General features: G+C 44.7%; 1 protein-coding gene across 3 annotated transcripts in view; it reads left to right on the top strand.

Moving 5' to 3' along the window:
- Window positions 1–23,661, top strand: part of ABHD16A (abhydrolase domain containing 16A, phospholipase) — a 46,215-nt gene extending 22,554 nt beyond the window's left edge. For 2 of the 3 annotated variants that reach the window (XM_032211482.1, XM_032211483.1), the window contains 13 exons: window positions 2,997–3,111; window positions 4,124–4,225; window positions 8,751–8,814; window positions 10,616–10,665; window positions 13,236–13,359; window positions 15,087–15,191; window positions 16,322–16,385; window positions 17,676–17,732; window positions 18,288–18,350; window positions 18,953–19,029; window positions 20,988–21,086; window positions 21,829–21,875; window positions 23,337–23,661. In XM_032211482.1, the coding sequence (XP_032067373.1) occupies window positions 2,997–3,111; window positions 4,124–4,225; window positions 8,751–8,814; window positions 10,616–10,665; window positions 13,236–13,359; window positions 15,087–15,191; window positions 16,322–16,385; window positions 17,676–17,732; window positions 18,288–18,350; window positions 18,953–19,029; window positions 20,988–21,086; window positions 21,829–21,875; window positions 23,337–23,420 (1,051 nt within the window). In that variant the 3' untranslated portion in view covers window positions 23,421–23,661. Of the gene's footprint in view, window positions 1–2,996; window positions 3,112–4,123; window positions 4,226–8,750; window positions 8,815–10,615; window positions 10,666–13,235; window positions 13,360–15,086; window positions 15,304–16,321; window positions 16,386–17,675; window positions 17,733–18,287; window positions 18,351–18,952; window positions 19,030–20,987; window positions 21,087–21,828; window positions 21,876–23,336 lie in introns of those variants that run through there. The other variant, XR_004254814.1, reaches the window with a different exon arrangement.
- Window positions 23,662–25,532: the final 1,871 nt, after the last annotated feature.

The following is a 25,532-nucleotide window of genomic DNA, read 5'->3' as shown; positions in this document are numbered from 1 at the left end:
CAGGGACTTTCCTGAGGAAACTTTCCATGACCTTAAAGACCTGCAGAGGCAGTGATGACATCAGCACATAGGTCTTGTGGCCTTCCAGTGGCCAGTGGAGCTGGCGGCAGATTCAGACAGTGAGGAGGTTGGGAAGGAACAAGGGCCAGTCCTGCAGTCTAGGGAATGAGGGCTCTGTGTCGGAGGCAGAGATAGGCCAGAGCCATATGCCAGTTATCAGCTGCCTTCAGAATCACATATCAGTGAGGCATGACAGCTGGAGCTTGTTCCCACTGTACATGCGCAGAGTTGCCAGACAAAGGGAACACTAAAGAACAGGGGTTGACTTGGGAGTACGACAAAAGTGGACAATAAATGGCCCCTCCCAGAGGAAATAAAGAGGAGCAAAAGGGGAGTGGGGTTTGCAGGAGGCAGTTCGCTTAATTGGTTCGTGACTCTCCGAGACTCCTTGCCAAGTTTTGCAGATAATTGGCCTGTCAGCTCTCCAAGCCAGATAAGGTCTGTGACTATAAATCCTCCCTTGAAAGACTTTGCTGGATGTGAATGAGCAGAATTCACAGTAAATTAATAAAATAGTTTTTTTGTCGGGACAAGGAATTTGCTTCATGCTCTTGGGAAGCCTAGATCAAAAAAATAGGCTGCCCCAAGGCTGTCAATAGAAATATTAGATTCCTGGTCAACCTTATAACTGAAGAAGCTTCTTGGATGAAACGTGAAAATGTTTTCAAAAGGGAGAAAAAACAAGAAAGTCCAGTTGCCTTCTGGAAAAAGCATCTTTGGGATGACTGAGAAGCTCCATAGACATTCATCTGTCCTATACTTAAAGACTTAATGTGTTTCTACTGTGACACGTTAGAGAAAGGTAAAAATTTCCCTCAAGTCAAGCTCGACTCCTGATAAGTAGACAGATAACGCCTGTGTTGTTTCCTGAGAACAATAAGGAAATAGTTGCCAATGCCTTTTTTTATTTTTCTAAATTAATTATATTTTTGTGGTTAGCAGCCTTAAATTCTAACCAGGTTTGACCTTGCATACTTAGTTGTGAGATCAGGTGAGGTATAAATATTGAGAAGTATAGAAAGAGAAGGAACTAGGAAGTAGTTCCTATTGAAGCAATCAATATAAATCATGAGATACAAACAATAAGAGCCGAGGTGGCGCAGTGGTTAGGGTGCAGTACTGCAGGCCACTTCAGCTGACTGTTATCTACAGTTCAGCGGTTCAAATCTCATCGGCTCAAGGTTGACTCAGCCTTCCATCCTTCCGAGGTGGGTAAAATGAGGACCCGGATTGTTGGGGGCAATATGCTGACTCTGTAAACCGCTTAGAGAGGGCTGAAAGCCCTATGAAGCGGTATATAAGTCTAATTGCTATTGCTATTGCTATTAAACAACAAAGTTACAGACCTAAGAAGCTAGGGAAATATTTCTGTTTAGCTAATAGGAAAGATTAGAAGGATAATAGCAGTGGTGGGTTACGACTGGTACGCCCTGGTACGGGTGCACTGGTTCCTGCTGGGAGCACTGGGTACCATTCCAGTACTGTGCTCCAGAAGGCCACCCACCCGCTCACCTTACCAGTATTGGAGCTCTTCGGGGCTTCCACGCACACTCACGGCGCGTATGGTGCCTGCACAACATTTCGCCAAGCAGCTGGAGTGTCACAGAGGTGTTGCGGATTGTCACAGGCGGTAAGTACGCATGCAGGCGCTGCGCGTGTACGCGGGCGTGCTGCACGCGTTCATGTGGTGGATACTGAGCCCCGTTGCACACTATGGTTGCAACGGGATCCAGAACCCACCACTGGATAATAGTAACAGTAATACAGCCCTACTAGGTGGTTTGACATCCCAGGGGCATAAGGCAAATGTTGTGGGAATTAGTTATTTAGCAGAGTGATGGCATGAGGGAAACAACTGTCCTTGTGTCTGATTATTTTGGCTTGCAATGCCCTTATAGTGTCGTCTTGAGGGAAGAAGTTGAAAACAGTTTATGTCCAGGATGCGAAAGTTAAATGATCGAGGTTTTCTATCTGAGGTTGTAGCGCTCCTAGAGCAGGGGGTGTCAAAACACAAGGCCCGTGGGCCACATCTGGCCCACAACGTGGTTGGATCTGGGGCCGTTCTGGAAAATGTATGGGGCTGGCCACATCACTTCGGCATTGTCTACCCAATGCGAAGAGGAAACATGCCAGCAGTTTGGGGAATGGTATCAAGCTAGCCACGCTCACCCAGTCAGCCACGCCCAGTGAGTGGTTTCAAGCTAGCCATACCCACACAGTCGGCCACGCCCACCCAGCCCCCCAAGGTGAACCACAGCCCTGATGCAGCCCTAAATTGTTGTGGCCCACCAGCGGCCAGCAGAGCTAGCAGCAGATTTGGGCAGTGAGGAGGTTGGGGAAGAACATGGGCCAGTCCTGGAGTCTGGGGAAGGCTCTGATGAGGGCTCTGTGTCGGAGGCAGGAAGGGGGCCTGGGCCGTATGCCAGTTATCAGCTGCCTTCAGCGTCAGACATCTGTGAGGCAGACGAACAGCTGGAGCCTGTTCCCAGTGTGTGCATGCACAGAGTTGCCAGACGAAGGGAACAGCTAAGGAACAAGGGATTTGGGATTAAGGCCACAGGTAGATGATGAATGGCCCCTCCCAGAGGAAATAAAAGACAAGAAAAAGGGGAGTGGAGTTTGCAGGAGACAATTAGGCCGCTTAATTAGTTCATGACTCTCTGAGATTCCTGCAGATATCGGCCTGTCAGCTCTGCAAACCAGATAAGGCCTGTGATTATAAATCCTCCCTTGAAAGACTGTGCTGGATGTGAATGAGCAGAATTCACAGTCAATTAATGAAAAGGGTTTTTGTCAGGACAAAGAGTTTGCTTCATGCTCTTAGGAAGCCTCAATGAAATTGAGTTTGACACCCCTGTCCTAGAATAAACTTTGGCAGGGAGATTGCACAGATGCTGAGACTCCTGTCCTTCATTTTGCCACCTATTTGTTGACAGCTTTATAGTGGCACACACCTTCGGACGACGTATGCTCTACCCAGGCTCTGTCTACCTGCTGCAGAAGGCTCTGATGCCCATGTTACTTCAAGGACAGGCTCGGCTGGTGGAGGAAGTGAGTAAACACCAACCAGGAATTTAAGAGCCCCAATTTCCAGGCTTCTTTCCAGGCTATTCCTCATCCCGATGCAGATTGTCCTTGACTTAACAACCATTTGTTTACTGACCGTTCGAAGTTACGCCTGCACGGAAAGAAGTGACTTGCGATCATTTTTCACACTTGCGACCGTTGCAAAGTCCCTGTGGCTACCTGATCCAAAATTCAGGTGCTTGGAAACTGAGTTGTATCTACGACGATTGCCGTGTCTGGAGGTCACGTGATCACCCTTTGCGACCTCCTGACAAACAAAGCCAATGGGGAAGCCAGATTCATTTCACAACCGTGTTACTAACTTAACAAGCTGCAGCAATTCCCTGAAACAGCCGTGGCAAAAAAAGGTCACAAAATTGGGGGGGGAGGGGGGCTCGATTAACAACTGTCTGGCAAGAGAAAGTTTGGGCTTTTCAGAGTTTGCAGCAATCACATCCAGAAAGCACGCACAGGTAACTTGATTCAGCAGGATTCATTAACTTCTCTTTATATATAACACATGAAGTAAATATTCAATGCCAAAAGCAGGTTTTCCAATGTGGTAGCAAATACAAGCAAACACAGGCAGAGGAGAGAACAGTTTCAGTTTAGAGCAGCAGACTAGTTTTTGAGCTCAGCACAAACTCAGAGCTACAGAGCTAAGACACGCCCAGGCTCCTAGCTGTTTCTTTGTTGCTCACACAGCAAATACTCTTTCAGTTTCCAAACAGCCCTCATTGGCTGACCCAGTTGCCATGTCTATTCATTGGCTGACCTTGTTACCGTGTCTTTTCCAGTCTGAACTCTACACTGGGAGGGCTGAATTGTGGTCACAAGTCAAGGACTTTCTGTACAAAAATTAGAAATTAGTTTCCCTGATTTTTTTTCTCTCCTATTTGCTCCATCCTTCTATCCTGGGAATCTGGCATTTGGGAACCTTAAAAAGAAAGGCAGATGTTACTTCAACCCCAAACAAAGGTTGTTCTTCTTTTTGCAGTACAATGGAAGACGAGCCAAGCTAGCAGCTTGCGATGGGAACGAAATCGACACCATATTTGTAGATCGAAGGGAAACTTTGGAGCGACAAGGCAGGAAACTAGTGAGTTGACACCAAGTCATAGTTTAACTCTCAAAGACTTTATTGATAAATTTTCCCTTAGTTTTTCCTCTCCTGCTCATCCTTTACAACAAGAATGTGCCAAAATTACTAAGCTGCTAAGGGAAGAGTAGACACCTATTTTCCACATCAACTGACCCCAAAATGGCCTTCAAAGCAGGAGCTACTATCCACCTGTCTTTTATCATCCTATTGGCTCTCCTGTGTGAAAATGCCTGGCTTCCCCTTAATCATAAATTGTTACTAATAGTGGTTGCTTCTCACAGAAGCTGATCAGCTCTGTAATTCTGAGGGAAAGTCTTCCCATCATAGGTTATAGGTTTATTTCATTTATATATCATATATATAAATGAATATATATTATATATTTATATATCAGATGATAGATATCATCTGATTTGCCTGAGGTGCCTTATGCCTCCATTTTGAAATTTTCCTCAGCAGCTGGGGCAACAGATAAAGCTGTCCAATTAACACTGGGAGAATCTCAGTTCAAGCTGTCCTACACTTGGAATAAACTTGGCCAAGGCTATCAATCTAGCTATCTTTCTGTCTGAATACCAGTGAGCCACACTTCACTATATTTAAGATGCCTCGTAGCATTGCTGTGGGGATTAAATGGGAGTATGTCTCTGGAAGAATGCTTATTTATTTGTTTAAAGCTTTGTATGTAGCCCCTCATCTTCCAACCAACTCTGGGAGGCTCTCAAGAAGTTAAAACAACGTATAAAATCATATGAGAACCGTAAACCTAAACCTGAGGACAAAAGAAGAAGGGGATGACAGAATGAGGTGGCTGGATGGAGTCACCGAAGCAGTAGGCCTGAGCTTAAATGGATTCCAGAGCATGGTAGAGGACAGGAAGGCCTAGAGGAACATTGTCCATGGGGTTGCAATGGGTTCGGCCACGACTTCGCAACTAACAACAACAAACCTAAACCAAATAACAAGAGTTGGAAAGGATCATGGAGGTCTTCTGGTCCAGGTGTCTCCAACCTTGACCACTTCAAGACTTGTGGACTTCAACTCCCAGAATTCGGCTGAGGCTGAGGAATTCTGGGAGTTGAAGTCCACAAGTCTTAAAGTGGCCAAGGTTGGAAACCCCTGTTCTAGTTCAACCCCATACTAAGTTGAAAGGGACTTGGAGTCCCAAAGATGGGTTTTTTTTTTCTTCAAAGAGGCAACTGGGCTTTCTGGTTTTGCTTTGAATACGTTTCACTTCTCATCCAAGAAGCTTTTTCAGTTCTAACTGGATGGTGAGGGAATGGAAGGATTTATACAGACAGCTAGCCATTTGCATTCTTTTAGCGGGTTGTTAAGGTTACCTGGAGGTTTATCTGTGTTCTCAGGGTCACCTGAGTGGTGCAAATGGGTATGGAGCCTTCTTGGAGCTGTTGAAAGGACTGCTGAGGATTGACGAAAGATGATGTTATATCCCCGCCCCCCTCTGTTGAGAGAGGGCTATATTCAATTTTGACACAGATGGACTTTTGACCCCTCTTTCAAACCAGCGGTCCTCTCTGTCCAAAATGTGGACTTTGTCTTCAACAAAACACAGTCCTTTCAACAATTCCAAGAAGGCTCCACACCTCTTTGCACCTATAGAGCTGAGGTGGCGCAGTGGTTAGAGTGCAGTACTGCAGGCTATTTCAGCTGACTGTTAGCTGCAGTTCAGCAGTTCAAATCTCATCAGGGTCAAGGTTAACTCAGCCTTTCCTCCTTCCGAAGTAGGTAAAATGAGGACCCAGATTGTTGGGAGCAATAGGCTGACTCTGTAAACAGCTTAGAAAGGACTGTAAAAGCACTGTGAAGCGGTATATAAGTCTAAGGGCTATTGCTATTGCTACGAACACAGATAAACCTCCAGGTGACCTTAACCTGCTAAAAGGATGCAAATGTCCAGCTGTCTGTAAGGAATATAAATCCTTCGATTCCCCCACCCTCCAGTTAGAAGTTGGATGAGAAGTGAAACATCTTCAAAGCAAAACCAGAAAGCCCAGTTGCTTCAGAGGTGAAGGCAGAGGTGAAGAAGGTGAGGTGAAGAAACTTCTTGGATGAGAAGTGAAACATCTTCCCAAAAAATCCCCCAGAAAGTCCAGTTGCCTCTTAGGGACAACCATGACCTGGATGACTGAGAATCTCCATAGACATCAAGGGACTTGGAGGTTTGCTAATCCAATCTAATCAACTCAGGCAAAAGGCACCCTGAACAGGCAGGAACCCCTAAACAGATTCAAACATTGAAAATAAACCTAAGGCTGGTGCCAAGGCAAACGCCTAATATGTGGTCATCTGATCGTCTCTCAGCGCTTGGGCGGGAAAGCCAGGCCTTCAAAGCTTTAGAGAAAACTAGGAGGAGCGAGGCCTGCCTAACTTCAGGGGACAGAGTGTTCTGTAGGGTTGCTCAGTTGCTCAATGTTCTTGAGAAATCAGAGTAGCATGCAATTCTAATCAAGTTGCAACTGTAGGGATTTGGACAAGTGAAGTTGACTTTCCCGACAGGATAATTTAGGCACCAAGGCCACCGCCTGTTGTTTTAGTGAAGGCGAGGCAATCTTTTTCTCAAAGCAGGAGCCTCTCATCAGCCCCAGACAGTATGGCCAATTTTGATGATATCTGGATGGCAGGGAAGAGATTTAATACAGTTGGTCTTTGACAGTTTACTTAGTGACCATTCAAAGTTCCAATGGCACTGAAAAAAAGTGATTTATTACCATTTTTTTCGCGCTTATAACCATTGCAGCAGCCCCATGATGCTCAAAATTCGCATGCTTGTCAACTGATTCATATTTATGACGGTTGCAGTATCATGTAATCACATTTTGCAACCTTCTGAAAAGCAATGGGGAAACCAGATTTCTTTAAAATTGTGTTCGCTAACAACTGCAAAGATTCACTTAACAACGGTGCCAATAAATGGGGCAAAATGTATTTAATAAGTGTCTCACTTAGCAACAGAAATTTGGGGCTCAATTGTGGCCATACGTTGAGAACTACCTGCACCAGAAAACTGCAGTGCCTCTCAAAGAAACACTCAGGTTTCCTAACTGCAGGAATCTTGAGCAGGGGGTTGGACTAGAAGACCTCCAAAGCCCCTTCCAACTCTTGTTATTCTGTTATCCTTCATGACCTCTTATTCTCTGCGTATCTCAAAGAGGACTGAAGGGGAGCTCTGTAATTCTTCATAGAGTAGAAGCCAGCAAGAGCTCCACATTTTGGGCACAACATAGGATGCACAACCTTGAGCCGTGGTGGCGCAGGGGTTAGAATGCAGTATTGCAGGCTGAGTCACTGCCCACTGCCAGGAGTTTGATTCAAGGTTGACTCAGCTTACCATTCTTCTCATGTCGGTAAAATGAGGACCCAGATAAGAGGCAATATGCTGACTCACAGCCCTGGGGTGCTTAGATCTGGCCCATGGGGCTGCCCTGGAAACTGCGAAGGACCGGCCTGTGGTGCCTCTTGCCAGTGAAAGCAGACCCTGGGAGGGCTGTAGGTGGCCCTCCCGGGCTCTGTTTTCGCTGGGAGAGGGTTGCAGGAGGCCGTTGCAACTAAAAAACAGCTCGGGAACCTGTTTTCACTGGCAGAGCACTCAGGTCACCAAAGGCACCCTCCCCGACAAGAGTGACATCAAGCTGGCCACGCCCACCCCAGCCCCCTGAAGTCAAACAAAAACCTGATGCAGCCTTCAATGAAATCGAGTTTGACACCCCTGGCTTAAAGCACTATGAAGCAGTATACAAGTCTAAGCGCTATTGTTATTTCAGCTATAGTCTCCCTTTGAATAAGAAAGACCTTCCCTTGCAGGGGGAACTAAGTTGTCAGCTCAAGATCAAGGACCGTTGAATGGTGCAAGGCCTTAAGGGACCAAATGAAAGGCACATGATGGTTTTATTTTATTTTATTTTCTTAAGAAATTCTTTGTTGCCAAAGGAAAGCACCCCTGGTTGTGTAGATCGCTCAAGCAAAAACAAACCTATTCGGAGATCGCAGCATTTGCTGCTCCATAGGGGTGCTACAGAAAAGTTGGGACCAGAGGTGATTTATTCTGCCGGTTTATTCTGACCGGTTCGGCCAAACCGGTAGCGGAAATCACAGGTGGCCATGCCCACCCGCCCTGGCTCTACGGCATCCCATTTAGGCCCTTGTTTTTTGACAAAGCGCATGCACAGAAAGTAGAGTGCATGCGTGGATGTGGTGCTTGCACTCACATTTGTGAACAGATAGGGGAAGGTAAGTGAATACCACCCCTGATTGGGGTGCGTGATGGTTGCTCTGTAAGGGTGAGATTGGTTGATCTCATTCCCAGGTCCTGCAGTGCTGTTTCTCTAAGGATGATTCCTTTCAATGTCCCAGTTTTTAGCCCTGTTTGGATCGATCCAAGACGTTCATAGGCAGGAAGTAGGTGGGAACTTCCTGTATGTTGGCTGGTTGCAAAGCATGTTTTCCGGTCGTTTGCATTGCTGGCACCATAAAAGTTCCTTTTTTTTTTTTTTTTTCTTTTCAGGTGATTTGCTGTGAAGGAAATGCAGGCTTCTATGAAGTAGGCTGTATCTCTACTCCTTTGGATGGTATGATCCATCTCCCTCTATTGCATTCTTTTCAAGGAAAAGGAGTTTTAGATTAATTCATTCACTGTTGATAACAGATTTATATGACAAGTCATATTTGAGGGGCTGTCGCAGAGAAGAGGAGGGGACCAACTTATTTTCCTAAGCACACCAGAAGGCAGGACAAGAAGCAGTGGGTGGAAACTAATCAAGGAGAGAAGCAACCTATAACTAAGGACAAATTTCCTGACAGTTAGAACAATTAACCAGTGGAACAGACTGCCTTCAGAAGTTGTGAATGCTCCAACACTGGATGTTTTTAAGAAGAGATGGGCAACCATTTGTCTGAAACAGTATAAGGTTTCGTGTCTGAAGCAGGGGGTTGGACTAGAAGACCTCCAAGGTCCCTTCCAACTCTGTTATTCTGTTGTCCTGGAATTGAATTAAACCAGGGATTCTCCTTAAAATGATTGCAAGAAAATTTGAGTTCACCTTCTAAAAGGTTTTCTGGGATACACCCAAATTGTGGGATATGTTTTCCATTCAGATCCTGTGCTAGGATGCCTGAAAGGTTTTCTCTGTTCCTTTTAAGCTGCTGGAACTCAAGATCTTCCCTCCTAGCCTAGTCTCCATTTTGGAAATTGCCATTAAAAAATCCATTTTTAAGCTGGAAAGGCTGCCTGGATGGCGCCTTAGAAACTGGGCTATGAAAATTAAGTCATTGGGAGAAATCAACCCCAGCCACAGAAGTACCATATTTTTCAGAGTATAAGGCGCACTTTTTTCCCTCAAAAAAGAGGCTGAAAATCTGGGAGTGTCTTATACACTGAATTCAGAATTTTTGCCCTCCCAAAACCCTACCCCCTTTGCAAAAATGGCCATGCATAGCCTGTTCAAAGCCTCTTCAAAACCTTGGTGTGCCTTATACTCCGAAAAAATACGGTAGTTCGGTTGGTGCAGAGTTTTAATTATAACTTGCATGATCAGCTATTTAATTGATGTTCTATAATACGTTCAGCTCATGTCTGGATTTCCCAAGCTGAAGTGATGGAGACATGTTCTACCATACCTCTCTGGGTATTACAGCAGAGTGGTGAGGTGGTGTCATAATAGCAGTGTTCTAATATCTCAGGGGCTGCCACAAAGAAGAGGGAGTCAAGCTGTTCTCCAAAGCACCTGAGGGCAGAACAAGAAGCAATGGGTGGAAGCTACACATAGTCCTTGCTTAATGAGCAGTTGCTTAGCAATCATTCAAAGTTACAACAGACCTCCCTAGAGCTACTTACAACCCGGTTGCAGAGTTCCAGTGATTGCATTTCTGTGCACTTGGCAACCAGCTCACGAGAACGGCTGTTTGCAGCATCCTGCAGTTGTGTGACTGATATTCCACCATTTACTTCCCATTTCTGGCACACACAAAAAAGCCCATTGAAGGCTTGCTTCACAACTGTGGTTTTCATTCATCAACCTTTGCAACAAAAGTTGTAAAATCAGTCACAGTCGATCCGCTTAATGACTGGCACCATTTGTGACCATCTTTCCAGACTCAGTTATGGTCATAAGTCACGGATGACCTCTATGGCTGAAAAATCATTACAGCTGCTTTAGGACCCGATAGAGTTGGTGTTGTGTAGGGATCCTGCTTTTTTTTTTTTTTTTAATCCTAGATGGCTTCTTCTTCATCTCCTGCTTGGATTAGAAGACCTCCAAGGTCCCTTCCAGCTGTATTCTGATTGATTGGTGGTTCTTTTTTGTTGTCTTTGGGATTCTAGTTATCGCTGATCTTTCGTTTCCAGTTGATTTTTCTCCTTCTGTCTTACAGCTGGATATTCTGTGCTGGGATGGAATCACCCTGGGTTTGCAGGCAGCACCGTGAGTTATTCTGAGATTTATTTCAGATTATTTTTGAGTTCTCCAGTAACGAGTCCCTTAAGAAATCTGATATAGACCTTTCCATTCAGTAATATATAGGGATGCAGTGGCTCAGTGGCTAAAACGCTGAGCTTGTCGATCAGAAAGGTCGGCAGTTCAGCAGTTCGAATCCCTAGCACTGCATAACGGAGTGAGCTCCCGTTACTTGTCCCAGCTTCTGCCAACCAGCAGTTCAAAAGCATGTAAAAATGCAAGTAGAAAAATGGGAACCACCTTTGGTGGGAAGGTAACAGCATTCCATGCGCCTTTGGTGTTTAGTCATGCCAGCCATATGACCACGGAGATGTCTTCGGACAGTACTGGCTCTTCGGCTTTGAAACGGAGATGAGCACCACCCCCTAGAGTCGGGAACGACTAGCTCATATGTGTGAGGGGAACTTTTACCTTTACCTTATTCAGTAACATACTGGCTGTATTGCAAACCAATGAGCCAATCAACCAATTAATATTTGGATCAAAAACATGAAGAAGTATTATTTGCTAGGCTGAAACAATGGACTTTTTGAAGGCTTTTAAAAGAAGGAAGAAGGTAGAGTCCTGCTATTTACATGAAGTAAATGTGAGTCACTTAATTTCCCATTGCTGTCTGTTCTGCCCTGGATATCTTTTGCTTCCTCTTTGACGAAGCTTAATAATGGTAATTGTATGTCTGTTTGGAAAACCCAATAATATTTACTTTTGAAGAGATTTACTTGAGCTTATAGAAGACAAGAAAGAAAGATTGAGAGCCCTTAAGTACACAAATGCTAACATCCAGGGAAATCAAATCAAGCATTTTTATCTGGGAAATCTAGAAGCCTACAGTATGTAACATGGAAGGGGCAGTCAACTTATTTTTCAAAGCAACAGAAGGCAAGACCAGAAGCAATGAATGGAAACTAATCAAGGAGAAATCCAATCCAATCAAAAGAGAAAAAAAAACCCCTAAGGTGGCATAGTGGTTAGAATGCAGTACTGCAGGCTACTTCTGCCGACTGCCAGCAGTTCGATTCTCACTGACTCATCCTTCCTAAGTCGGTAAAATAAGGACCCAGATTGTTGGGACAATATGCTGACTCTGTAAACAGCTTAGAGAAGGCTGTGAAGTTGTATATAAGTCTAAGTGCTATGGCTGTTGAACTATTTCCTGACAATTAGAACGATTAATCAGTGGAACAGCTTGCCTCTAGAAGTTGTGAATGCCCCAACACTGCAAGTCTTTAAGAAGATGTTGGATAGCCATCTGTCTGAAACGGTATAGGGTTTCCTGCCTAGGCAGGGGGTTGGACTAGAAGACCTCCAAGGTCCCTTTCAACTCTGCTATTGCATTGTATAATTAATCAGTGGAATGACTTGCCTCCAGAAGTTGTGGGTGCTTCAGTGCTCCAACACTGGTGTTTTTTTAAAAAAAGAGATTGGACAAACTTTGGTCTGAAATGGTATAGAGTCTCCTGCTTAAGCAGCGGTTGGACTATAAGACCTCCAAGGTCCCTTCCAACTCTGTTATTCTGTTGTATGCCCAATATTTAGTCTTTGCCCTTCTATAATGGTGGAACCAATCAGATCTATTCAGTGGTTTACATATCGCTAAAAGTAATGCTATTCCTCATTTTGGACATCCACATGCATTTTGGGAGATGTTAGTTTCTTTCCTAGAGGATGGCCATGCATGGATTTATGTCCTAGTTTTTGTAAGGGTAAAAATGGGTGGGCTGATTGAGAATAACAAGCAGGGAGTTAGCAGAGATGGCTAAATTAACTGTTTTGATCAAAGAAAAAAAATACAAATGCTCTTATTTCTACTTGTAAACTGCTTCTGGACTTTGTGCTTGCGATGTGGGGGCGGGGGTAGGGATGAAACTTTGAATTTGGGTTTTACCGATTAGATAGATTTGTTGTTATAGAAATGTCTATTTTATATTATTATGTAAAAGTAAAAAGTTGAGGTTTGATGTCAATGCTTTATTCTCCTGCATCAGAGGGAATCGGAAGTCCCCCTTTTCTTTCCCTCACTTTTCCCTTTCCTTTTCCCTTCCCTATTTTCCCTTCTTCTTACTTTTGTATTTTCTTTGTATGCTATATTATAAACCAGTGATGGTGAACCTATGACACGCCTACCAGAGGTGGCACACAGAGCCCTCTCTGGGGGCAGGCGTACCGTGACCAGCTGCTCTTCTGAAAACAGCCTGAAAACAGCCCCCAAAACAGCCATAAACGCCCAAAAAACAGGCCTGTGCAAGCCGGCCAGCTGGTCTTCGGGTTTCTGATGTTTCGGGGGTGGGGGTGGGGGGGAGGGTTTGAGCACTTGGTGCCGAAAAGATTCACCATCACTGTTATATACTAATAAAAACTGAAAAAGAAAGGCAGAGAATAACAAGCAAGGCCCCTGGGAAGAGATTTTCGCAAAAAAGAAGAAGAGAGAAGGAAGAAGGGAGGAAAACCTTAGTCTTTCCCCTCAGGCATGGCCTTTCTTCCTTGGCCTCCCTGATTTCACCAATTTTGTGTTAACTGTTTTCCCCACTTGTCTCTAGGGAGTGCCCCTACCGCAGAATGAGGCCAATGCCATGGATGTGGTGGTGCAATATGCCATCCACCGCCTGGGCTTCCTTCCTGAAGACATCATCCTCTATGCGTGGTCCATTGGGGGCTTCACAGGTATTAAATAACGAGGCCTAGAGGGAAACTAGAAAACTCCTAGCAGAAGGGAGAAGTGGGAGAGAGAGAGAGAGAGGCAATGTTTCTCAACCTTGGCGACTTGAGAGACCGCCTTCTGCCGATTACCTCCCTAAATCGACCAATTAGATCGCACAGACTGGGCCTCCTCCGAATTCCATCTGCCAGTCAATGCCGACTGGCAACCACACGGAGGAGAGCCTTTTCTGTTGCAGCTCCGACCCTGTGGAACGACCTCCCCGTTGAGATCCGTACCCTCACCACTATCCAGACCTTCCGCGCAGCCCTCAAGATCTGGCTCTCCCAGCAGGCCTGGGGATAGGTTCCCAATTTACCCGCCCGAGTGTTTGATTGCTGAATGAAAGTTGTGTTTTTTTACTATTTTTTCTTTGTTCACATACTGTTCTGTTTTTGACATTGCACCCCCCTCCCTTGTGGTTGTAAGCCGCCCTGAGTCCCCTTAGGGAAAAGGGCGGCATATAAATCCCAATAAAACTCAAAAAACTCAAACTCAAACTTTTAAGATGTGTGGACTTCAACTCCCAGAATTCCCCAGCCAGCATGCTGGGGTCATTGAGGTCATCTCGTATATGTTTACAGCTGCACTGCAGTCCTTGGCCTGAAACTCCAAGGCCGAATGTAGCTTTCAGCCTGAACTAAAGTTAAACACCTCGAATTGTAGGAGGTGCCCATCTTGAGGTATCCCTCAAGATGGGCACTGCCAAGTTCATGTATCTAGTCCAGAAAGAGGGTCCATTCAGGGGTTTGGTGCCCTACATAAAATATCCAAATGCAATGCTTTTCTGTAGTAATTATGCTCAATCCACTGATTGCCCCAAATTACCATATTTTTCAGAGTAAAAAATGCACCGGAGTATAAGATCAACAAGGTTTTGAAGAAGAAAATTAAAAAAAAACTTTTTGCACTCTGCAAACCTCCCAAAAACGGCCCGTTTTTCGTGAAAACGGGCCCATTTTTTTCCCAAAAAAGGGCATGAATAGCCCTTAGGAGGCTTGTAGAGTGCTCCTGGGGAGGGGGGGAAATGAGCAGAAAACAGCCTTTTTTTCACGAAAACGAGCCCTCTTTTTTTTTTAAGGGCATGTATAGCCTTTAGGAAGCTTATAGAGTGCTGCAGGGGGGGGGGGGGGCAAAAAACAGGCCATTTTTCACTCATTTCTGCTCTTCCCAACCCCAAGAGCTCTCAGAAAGCCTTCTAAAAGCTACGCACGGCCATTTAGGTGAGAGGGGCGGAGTTTCAGGAGGCAAAAAATGTCGTATTCAGTGTATAAGACGCACCCAGATTTTCAGCCTCTTTTTTGAGGGAAAAGGGTGCGTTTTATACTCTGAAAAATACGGTATGTATTAATGGAAACAAGATTCGCCATACTAGGCAGCCCCTTAGTGGACATAAAGAGATTAGAGTTTGGAAGGATGCAGTTTTGAAAGTACATGAGGTCAGTTCGAGACAGAACCATTGAAGTATTTGGAGGAAATGCTGACACTGGGCGATTTTAAAGGCAATTTATATAATATTCCAGATGATTATGGACTACAGTATCTGAGCATCTCTTAGCATCACATACTTAGTGGTGAGAAATTCAGAGGGAGGAGGCACAGATGTCCCACTTGTTTATGATTTTGTGACGCCCCTGCTTGAGTTTCCACCTCTCCCTAAATACAGATTTCTCTTTCTCTTTGCACCTCACAGCCACTTGGGCAGCCATGTCTTATCCCGAGGTCAGCGCCGTCGTCCTGGATGCTTCCTTTGATGACCTCGTGCCTCTCGCTCTCAAGGTCATGCCGGAAAGCTGGAGTAAGGGGACGGACAAGAAATGGACCCTTCTTTATGGTCCAATGGTTTCACCTGTTTTGAATCTGTTTCCCAGACTTCTAAATGGTTCAGTTCGTGAGACAGTTAAAACTTGGTCAGTAAGAGCTGAACCAACTTTTTTCCTTTTTACCACTAAGTTAGTTCTCGTGTCCTCTGGTGGCCTGCGTTTCTTTCCCTTGTCACCTTGGGAGTGCTTTATTATCCTGTCGCTTTGATTTCATCTTGTAGGTTGAAATTCCAGTTTTGCAACATAGCTATCAATCAGTGTATTATGTTGTAGGCATCACGGAGCTATAAAATCCCCAGTCCTGAATAGCTGCTATGTTTAGAAATGGTTTAGATTGGTATTCCTTTGTTTTGTTTTATTTTCTGTCTTCTGCTTTAACCACGATGGAGGTCAGTGGATGTGTAATCTTCACCGCTCAGTTTTGTTTCTCGTTGATGTGTGTTTCACAACTGCTGGCGGTTGGATTCTCAGAAGGATTTTCCCTTTGGTGGGGAGAGCCCCTGAGATACTCAACGTTCTTGTAATGTTTGTTTACAAATGTACAGGTTGAATAGATAAGCATTCAGCTCAGAATTATGAAATGCCAAGTTAAAGGCTGCAGACTTTTGCATGTGTCAGGGCTCCAAGTAGCAAGCAAAACACCCATAGCAAGCAAAACTCCAAGGCAGGTAGATTCCTCAAAGAAAAGCTTTATTGGATATATCATATTGGCACAGATCTGGTGAAAACCGACTCTTGTTTTCACCTAATTAAAAGTAAAAGTTTTTCACTTTCTCAAAACAATCAGTCACATGGCCCAATCATGAGTCTGTTTAGTTAGGGAGTCATTGTGATGTAGTAGTGGTGCAGGTGGTGGAATAAGAACCAAGGAGACATAAAATTCAATGTGGAGAAAAGCAAGAATATATCTGCTGAATATAACTCTGCATTGGTGACAGGAAGGGCATCTGGCCAGTAAACACTCAGCTCCATTCAGTTGCCCATACTCCATCCCACAAAGGATTATGTGGTTGTTAAAAGGAGGTGATGATGTGAAGTTGGTTTGGATTAGAGACTTACTTGCTGGGCAAAAAAATGATGTAACGTTATCCTCTTTGTTCCACAGGAAGCTTGGTCACCCGGACAGTGAGACAGCACTTAAACCTGAACAATGCGGAGCAGCTCTGCAAGTAGGTAACTGAGAGGAGGAAACACCACGGAGCAAAGCCATTGCCAAAAGAAAGTTGGATGATGCCAACTCTTTGGTGGCTAATTTTTAAAATCAAGGTGTCTTTTGGCCATTTAAGACTACCATTCCAGCCCATGACCAGTAGCCAAATAGCCCAAAAGATCTGGCCAGAAGCAGGTTTCCCCTTTTTTTGTTTTAACCCCATTATGATTGCTTATTGGTGGCAAGTGTAAGTGAAGATTAGCCAAGGAGTTGTCCATTGATTTCATTAAAGCAAAGATTGAGTTCTGAAATCTACATCTAGAAGAGAGGTGAGGAACCATGGCCCTTTTACGACTGGTGGACTTCAACTCCCAGGATTCCTGAGCCGGCTAGCTCAGGAATTCTGGGAGTTGAAGTCCACAAGTCATAAAAGGGCCATGGTTCTCCACCCCCGATCTAGAAAAGGCCAGTCAGAGAGAGACTTTCTATACTGGGTTCTAAGCAGAATTGAAGAGATCAGAACTTCTTAACCATGGAAAGTTCTTCCTGGTTCTTTTCGCCCCTTTTTGGCTTTTGGCCTTCTGGCATTCACCGTTATTCCAAGTGGCGTGAAACGCCCCGCTTGAAACCTTTTGAAGCAAAATGCAGGTGGTCCTCGACTCACAACTTGATTTAGTGACCGTTCAACTAAAACAGGCGATTCTCCAGTTTGTCTGAAGTAGACAACTATCGGTTTTCAAGCAAGCTAGTCGGAAATTAAAGCTTCTTGCTTAGAACAAGGTGATAATGCCGCTGAGATGCAACAATAAAAGGGACAGAAAAAGAGCCCACTGGGCCACGGGGATGTATCCGGCTAATCCTTTCAACCCAGAAGTGCCTTGGTAGCTGCTTCTGACATGAGAGTAGTAGTACAGGGGTGTCAAATTTGATTTCATTGAGGGCCACATCAGGGTTGTGTTTGACCTGGGAGTGGGGGGGAAGCTCGACATCAGTCGTGTTGGGGGCGCCTGTGGCAGCCCAAACACTCTGCCAGTGAAAACGGGCTCCCGAGCTCTGTTTCCCATTGAAACAGCCTCCTGCAACCTTCTGCCAGCGTAGATGGAGCTCCGCTTTCACTGGCAGAGGCACTGCAGGCCATTCTTCACTGTTTCCAGGGCAGCATCGCGGGCCAGATCTAAGCCCCTTGGGGGGCAAGATCCGGGCCCCGGGCCTTGCGTTTGACACCCCTGTAGTTGTAGAACAATGTTTGTAGCAAGTTTAGATGAAACATCCTGGTTTGTCTCCATATTAAACCAAGTCTCCTCTTCAGGTATCAGGGTCCCGTATTGCTGGTCCGCAGAACCAAAGATGAGATCATTACCACCACGTGAGTAAAGTAGCCAACCAATGGAAATTGCCCAGATGTCCACCCAGCCTTGCCAATTTGGTTGAGGCTGTAAATAAATGTAGCTTTCGTGTCATATTTGTCCTGTAGAGTAGGAAAGATCCATGTGTCGGGGTTCCAAGTAATAAATCCATATCAACCAACATCCTAAGGTCAGCAGTTTCCTCAAAGAATAGCTTTATTGGAAATGTCACATTGACACAGATCTGAAAAACGACTCTGAAGTCTTCAACGGTTTTCATCTAATGAAAAGTAAAACTTCTACTTTCTCAAAACAATCAGTCACATGACCAGCCACGTGGTGCGGTCTGGCAACCAATAGCATCACTCTACTTTCCTCCAACCAGGTGTGAGAATGTCCTTGGTTCCCAACAGAATATATTTTGTTTTGGCCACAGAATCCCCTCTTATTTCAAATCCCCCTCCCTATCCCTCAGCTCCAGTGTGGCAAAATTGAAGCTGTCAAAAATGGCTTTGGTCAGGTGAGCTTCAGGATGGACACCATGGCGTTAACTCTTCTTTTTTTTTACCTCCTAGGGTTCCTGAAGATATAATTTCTAACAGAGGGAATGACTTACTGCTGAAGTTATTACAGCACAGGTAAATAAATATTATAGCTGAGGTTAGATAGAGAGCAGAACCTTCCCAATTATAACTGATTGTGTCTGCCAGATTTTTCCTGTTTTGAGGTATAGACTACACTTTTGTGGGTTTTCCACCCCAAAACCCCCCTGTTTCCCTGAAAATAAGACCTCCCGGATAATAAGCCCAATCGGGCTTTTGAGCACATGCGCTAAAATAAGCCCTTCCCCGAAAATAAGACCTCCCTGAAAATATTGCAATACAGCAGCAGCCATGAGGTGACTACGCTCGCCGTCTCTTGCACCTCAAAAATAATAAGATGTCCCTGAAAAATAAGGCTAAGCATTTATTTCGGGGGTCAAAAGAAAAGAAAATCCTGTCTTATTTTCAGGGAAACACGGTATGTCAGGAAAACACACTGTCCTTTTTCAGCGAGAATGCCGCTTAAATTCAGTCTTGGAGGGCAGAGAATTCAGAGGTCATAAAAATAGGGGGGGGGGTTAAAATAGAACTGAACATACAGGCTAACCGCTTTGAGGAAAGGTTTATAAATAGTTTTTTTTTGTCGGGGGTGGTGGAAGCTGATGGGATTCTTTCTCAACAAATACTACCTGCCCTAGGTATCCCAAAATCATGACAGAAGAAGGCATCAGAATCGTCCGAGAATGGCTGAAAGCTTCTACACCCATGGAAGAAGGTAACACGTTCGAAACCTAAACCTAACCCCAGATAGGTGACATGATGAGGCTTGCCTTGACAGGCTCCAGAGCTGTTGTGGGTTTAGATGATTCACATTAACCACCCTGTGAAGGAATTCTTGGTCCCAACGCAAGACAGTTTCGGGTACAGGCATTGATTACTCAACAGAAAGGTTCAGAAATGTCAGGCACGTTTAAAGAAGACCTGTCCCAAAGATGGATGGTGGACTTAAATCAGGAATGTTGCTCTGATGCTACTAAAATAAAGCCTTCAATGCATGTGTGAGAACTGCAAGAGTTCTTTCCAAAATAGATCCAGATGCAGCTCAGCAGAATGTTTTAACGCTTGGTTTTATTGTATGCTGCCCAGATGGGTGGGTGAGTGTAGGTTGGATGGATGCGGAGGGAAAATAAAGGAAAATAAAAGATAGGATAGGATTGGATTGGATTGGATTGAATAATTTATTGGCCAAGTGTGATTGGACACACAAGGAATTTGTCTTTGGTGCATATGCTCTTAGTGTACATAAAAAGACAAGATACATCCATCGAGAATCATAAGGTACAACACTTAATGATAATCATAGGGTACAAATAAACAATCGGGAAACAATCAATATACATCATAAGGATACAGGCAACAAAGTTACAGTCATAAGTGGGAGGAGATGGGGGATAGGAACGATGAGAAAACTAATAGTAATAGTAATGCAGCCTTAGTGAATAGTTTGACAGTGGTGAGGGAATTATTTGTTTAGCAGAGTGATGGCGTTTGGGAAATAACTGCTCTTGTGTCTAGTTGTTCCGGTGTGCAGTGCTCTATAACATCATTTTGAGGGTAGGAGTTGAAACTATTTATGTCCAAGATGTGAGGGGTCTGTAAATATTTTCATGGCCCTCTTTTTGACTCGTGCAGTATATAGGTCCTCAATGGAAGGCAGGTTGGCAGTAATTGTTTTTTCTGCAGTTCTAATTATCCTCTGAGGTCTGTGTCTTTCTTGTTGGGTTACAGAACCAAACCAGACAGTTACAGAGATACAGATGACAGACTCAATAATTCCTCTGTAGAACAGAATCAGCAGCTCTTTGGGCAGTTTGAGCTTCCTGAGTTGGCGCAGAAAGAACATTCTTTGTTGTGCTTTTTTGATGACGTTTTTGGTGTTAGGTGTCCATTTTAAGTCTTGAGATATGATAGAACCTAGATATTTGAAGGTCCCTACTGTTGATACTGTGTTGTCTAGTACTGTAAGAGGTGGTAGTATGGGAAGGTTTCTCCTAAAGTCTACCACCATTTCTACGGTTTTGAGTGTGTTCAGCTCTAGATTGTTCCAGTCACACCATGAGGCTAGTTGTTCAACCTCCCGTCTGTATGAGGTTTCATCGTTATCTCGAATGAGACCAATCACTGTTGTATCATCTGCAAACTTCAGTAGTTTAACAGATGCAATCATTGGTATGTAGAGAGAAGAGAAGTGGAGAGAACACACAGCCCTGGGGAAAAGGAAAAATAGCAATAGCACTTAGACTTATACACCACTTTACAGCCCTCCCTAAGCAGTTTACAGAGTCAGCCTATTTCCCCCAACAATCTCGGTCCTCATTTTTACCCACCTTGGAAGGTTGGAAGGCTGAGTCAACCTGGAGCCCTTTCAGAATAGAACTCCTGGCAGTGGGCAAAGTCAAACCTGCAATATTGCATTCTAACCACTGCGTCATCAAGGCAACCTTCAGCCTGGTGAGATTCGAACTGCCAAATTGCAGGCAGTCAGCAGAAGTAACCTTCAGTACCGTATTCTAATCACTGCGGCTCTTTCAAAAGAAAAGAAAGGGGAAAAGAAGAAAGGAACAGAGGAAGAGAGATAGAAATCCCTTGCAATCAGAGCAGTGCCCTCACCTTTGCATCTCCCTGCCATTCAATCCAGAGGGCTCTACTTACACCAGCTCCTTGTCATTGCAGCCTCTATATATAGCCGCTATGAAGTAGAAGACGACTGGTGTTTGTCTGTACTGAAGTCGTACCAAGCCGAAGATGGTGATGAGTTTCCCTGGTCTGTTGGTGAGTCCAATGCAAGAAGGATGGAGAGCAGAAATCTAGGCGTGGCAGGAAACCAGTTGGTGGAATTGCCACAATTCAGTCTTGTTCTTGGTTGGGAGAAATCTTAAGAATGTGCTATCCAGGTTGAAATTTGAAGACTTGTCCTATAATGTTGGCCAAGGCTTACTGGCCTGTGGGAATTAGCTAATGATATACTGCCCTCCCACAACTACTTTTAAGGGAGTAGACCAATAATGATGACCGCATTCCGAACCAGATATACAAAAGCAAATAGTAGAAAAAATAATAACGGGAAGGGAATGAAGAAGTATAGAAACGAAGGAGGGAGGGGAGAAAAAAAAAACCATTGACTTCCGATTCCTTCTGGTGCAATAGAATAAACATCATTAACATCAAACCTCAACTTTTTACTTTTGCATAATAGTACAAACCACCCATTTCTATAACAACAAACCTATCTAATTGGGAAAACCCAAAACCAAAGTTTCATCTCCCCCCCCCCCCCGCCGGAATCTCAAGCACAAAGTCCAGAAGTGGTTTCCAAGTAGAAACAAAAGTACTTGTGGGTTTCTTTGTTTTTTCTTTGAGCAAAGCGGTCAATTCAGCCATCTCTGCTAACACCGTCAGCCTTTGCAGCCATTCATTCATCCATGGTGGGGATCAAAGTGTCCTTCCATGACTGTTGCACCTTGCCTCCCTGTTAGAATCTTCTCAACCCACCTCATTATTGTTTTCAAACCAGGTGAAGACATGACCCTAGATGGGAGACGACAACTTGCACTATTCCTGGTGAGTTCTCCTAGCCTGCACCCATATATTCTGCTCCCCACACTCCATTGTTCTAGCACATCCACCTCACTTCCATCCACCATTTCCCTGTCCAGTTCTAAGCTCTTTTATAGAAGAGGTTCCACAAATCTACAGTGCCATTTAGAACCGGTTCCAGCTCCCTCCCCCCGCCCGTCCACACATCATCAAGATGAAGAGCGAGAGGAGGAATTCTGGGAGTTGAAGTCCACAAGTCTTAAAGCTGTCAAGTTTGAACACCCCTGGGGTTTTTTCTAAAGGGTTAGGGGTGCAAGGGTCTTTAACTTGACAGCTTTAAGACTTGCGTGCTTCAAATGCCAGAGTTTCTGAGCCAACATTTTGGTTGCTAAGCAAGAGCGTTGATAAGTGAGTTTCACCACATTTTACAAGTTGGCCACACCCACCTAGTCACATGGCTGGCAAGCCACTCCCACCCAGTCACATGGCCGGCAAGCCACACCTACAGAAGAGGTTCTAAAAAAATTTGAAACCCACCACTGATGCACACGCTGGGCAACAACTTAAGCAAAGTGTTCTGAGGCACTCCCATCGAGAAACACCAGAAATGGTGTTTTTCCTGAGGAAAAGGGAATACAGGTAGTCCTGAAGTTACAAACCACAATTGAGCCCAACATTTCTGTTGCTAAGCGAGACATTTGTTAAGTAAACCTTGCCCCATTTTACGGCCTTTCGTTGCACCGTTGTTCAGTGAATCACTGCAGTTGATAAGTTAGTAACACGGCTGTTAAACGAATCCGGCTTCCCCATTGACTTTGCTCATCAAAAGGTCATAAAAGGTGATCACATGACTCTGGGACACTGCAATCGTCATAAATGTGAGTCAATGTGCCAAGCATCTGAGTTCTGATCACGTGATACCCCCAACGGTCGCAAGTGTGAAAAATGGTCCTAAGTTATTTTTTTTTCAGTGCCATTGTAACAGTCACTAAATGAACTGTTGTAAGTCGAGGACTGCCTGTATTCTCCCCCAATTCTGACAATCTGTGTCTTTGAGTCCAGTATGTTAACCCCATAGTTTGCTCAACCTCATTCTCATTTTGATGACGTTATGCCCGAGAACAGGCTGAAAACTTCCTGGGCCCATCAGACCAGTGGCAATTGGCAGACAAAGGAGCTACAGAGTGTTTTGCTGGCCAGATGCCCTTCCAGTCACCAATGCAGAGTTTTGTTCAGCAGATATATTCTCATGCCCAGAGAGAGAAATATCTGCCTCTACCTTGGATCGAACTCACAGCCTCTTGATTGTGAGGCGAGAGCTCCACCTCTAGGCCACCTCATCAATCACTCCTAATGGCTTTATTTTATGGTCCTCTTAAAATAAGGCAATTAGCTAGCCACTCTTCAGGCCTTGGAGAGCAGAGATGGCCCAAAAGCTACCAGTTGGGTTCCCCCCAAGGTAACTTTTTTTTTTCCATTCCACAGGCACGGAAGCACCTGCAAAATTTTGAAGCGACACACTGCACTCCACTTCCACCCCAAGAATTTCATCTTCCATGGAGCCTATAGCATCCTCCACCACCCTCACCGTCACTACCTCCCATTCGTCTCCTGCACTCACAGCTTCTTGTTTCCAATCTCCTTCCTGCCTCCACCTTTCTTGCCTGTGCGCATATGCGTGAATGGCCATCACTGTCCTCCCCCCTCACTGCACTGTAAATCTGCTTTTCCCCCATGTAATATGACTCCTCTGACCACCAACCCTCACATCTTGTTGTAAGGGTTCACAATAAAGATGGTATTTTTTATATTTCCTGACTCTCTGGTCTTGGGAGCTGCTGGCCGTGTCTGGGTTGGAAGCTAAGAGGGTTTGGGCTGGGTTGGAAACTGGATGGGAGAACAGCAAAAAATTGCAGGGCTGAAATTTAGTCTGGGGGGAAAAAAGAAGAGGCAGCGGGATACCACTTCCTTGATGTTTCTAAGGAGACAGCATGCAAGTATCCCATCCTCTCTAGGAATCAAATTCAGCTAGAGGACATCTTTACTGCGTCGTCTTCTATATATAAAAAAATGGCTGTGTGTATGTTCCAGCATAACTCTGGAACACCTCAAGCAACTTCAACCAAACTTGGTACACAGATGACTTACTCTCTGGAGACAAATACTATAGGGGTAAAACACCCCTAACACCCCTCGGGGTATGTCTTCTGTTAAGATACAGCCTATTGTGCCTTCAAATAGATTCTACTGTACTGCCGTAAAATGGCTCCTACTGTACAGCACTGTGGAGTTGCCATGGTAACGACTTCACAGTACTCCACAAGAGGGCTCCCTCTAGTAAGGGGGAAAATCCAACATTAGAAATTACAGCGACATTCATGGAAGGAGGTTTGGGATAGATAAATACCCGGGCAACTCCAAGTTATCAGCTAGTAGATATATATTGGAAAAACAATAACCTTTAGACTGATAGAAGCCTGTGGTGTGTGGTCCTCCTGTCACTGGATGAGCTGTTTGCCCTGAGTGAAATATTTCAGTACACAAATAGCCTTTTAACTATCCTGGAAAATGCTTAGAAATAAAAAGGGCAAGAGAGCATCTGACTAGCTGAAGGAACAGAGTTTGTGCAGGAAGCAAGGATAGAGTAAGCAGGAAGTATACCAATAAGTATTTAAGAAAGGCTAATAAATACCCTGATGAGTTTTGAGCCTAATTCTAATCCAACTAAATGAGGGGGGGGGGGGATACAAAGTCTTGATCTGTCCAACTGGGTCAAGAGGATTTTGTGGCTGTATTTTTTTCTTAATTTCTTAGTTGAGAACAGGGGTGTCAAACTTGAGGCCTGTGGGATAGATCCAGCCCACGGGGTGTTCAGAACCAGCAGATGGGGCTAGCCTGGAAATAGCAAAGGAGCAGTCCACAGTTCCTCTGTTGGTGAAGCTGACAGGGCAATCCAATAATACCATATAAACAGAGAGTAAACCTCACTCCTTACTAGCACTGGTGATGTTACCTATTTTGGTAATGAAATGTCTGTTAGAAAACAACCAAGCTCAGAGACCACCAAGGATCACACCCCCACCCCATGTCAACCCTAAACTACAAATATTCTCCTTTATTAGGACTTCACAACCATGGCACTTTAAGATGTGTGGACTTCAGCTCCCCAAATCCCTCACTGGGAAATTCTGGGGGTTGAAGTCCACAGATCTTAAACGTTACCAAGCTTTAAGGTTCCCCTCGCACATATGTGCTAGTCATTTCTGGCGCAAGGGGTCGGTACTCATCTCCATTCAAAGCCGAAGAGCCAGCGGCTTTTCTGAAGATCTCCATGATCATGTGGCCGGCATGACTTAACACCGAAGGCGCACGAAAACGCTGTTACTTTCCCACCAAAAGTGGTTCCTATTTTTCTTCTTGCATTTTTTTTTACGTGATTTGAACTGCTAGGTTGGCAGAAGCTGGGACAAGGTTTGAGGTTTATTCAATTTGTATGCCACCCTATTCCCGAGAGACGTAACGGGAGCTCACTATGTTACGCGGCGCTAGGGATTCGAACCGCAAAATTGCCGACAAGCTCAGCATCTTGCCCACCGCATCCCTTATACCAAGCTTTAGAAGCCCTAATAAAGGAGACTATTTGTAGCTCACATCTTAAAGGGACGTCTTCAAAGGGAAAAA

The sequence above is a fragment of the Thamnophis elegans genome, chromosome 2 (genome assembly GCF_009769535.1).
Source record: "Thamnophis elegans isolate rThaEle1 chromosome 2, rThaEle1.pri, whole genome shotgun sequence".
NCBI lineage: Eukaryota > Metazoa > Chordata > Lepidosauria > Squamata > Colubridae > Thamnophis > Thamnophis elegans.
The sequence above is the reverse complement of the archived record's forward strand: the minus strand, read 5'-3'. Positions and strand labels throughout refer to the sequence as shown.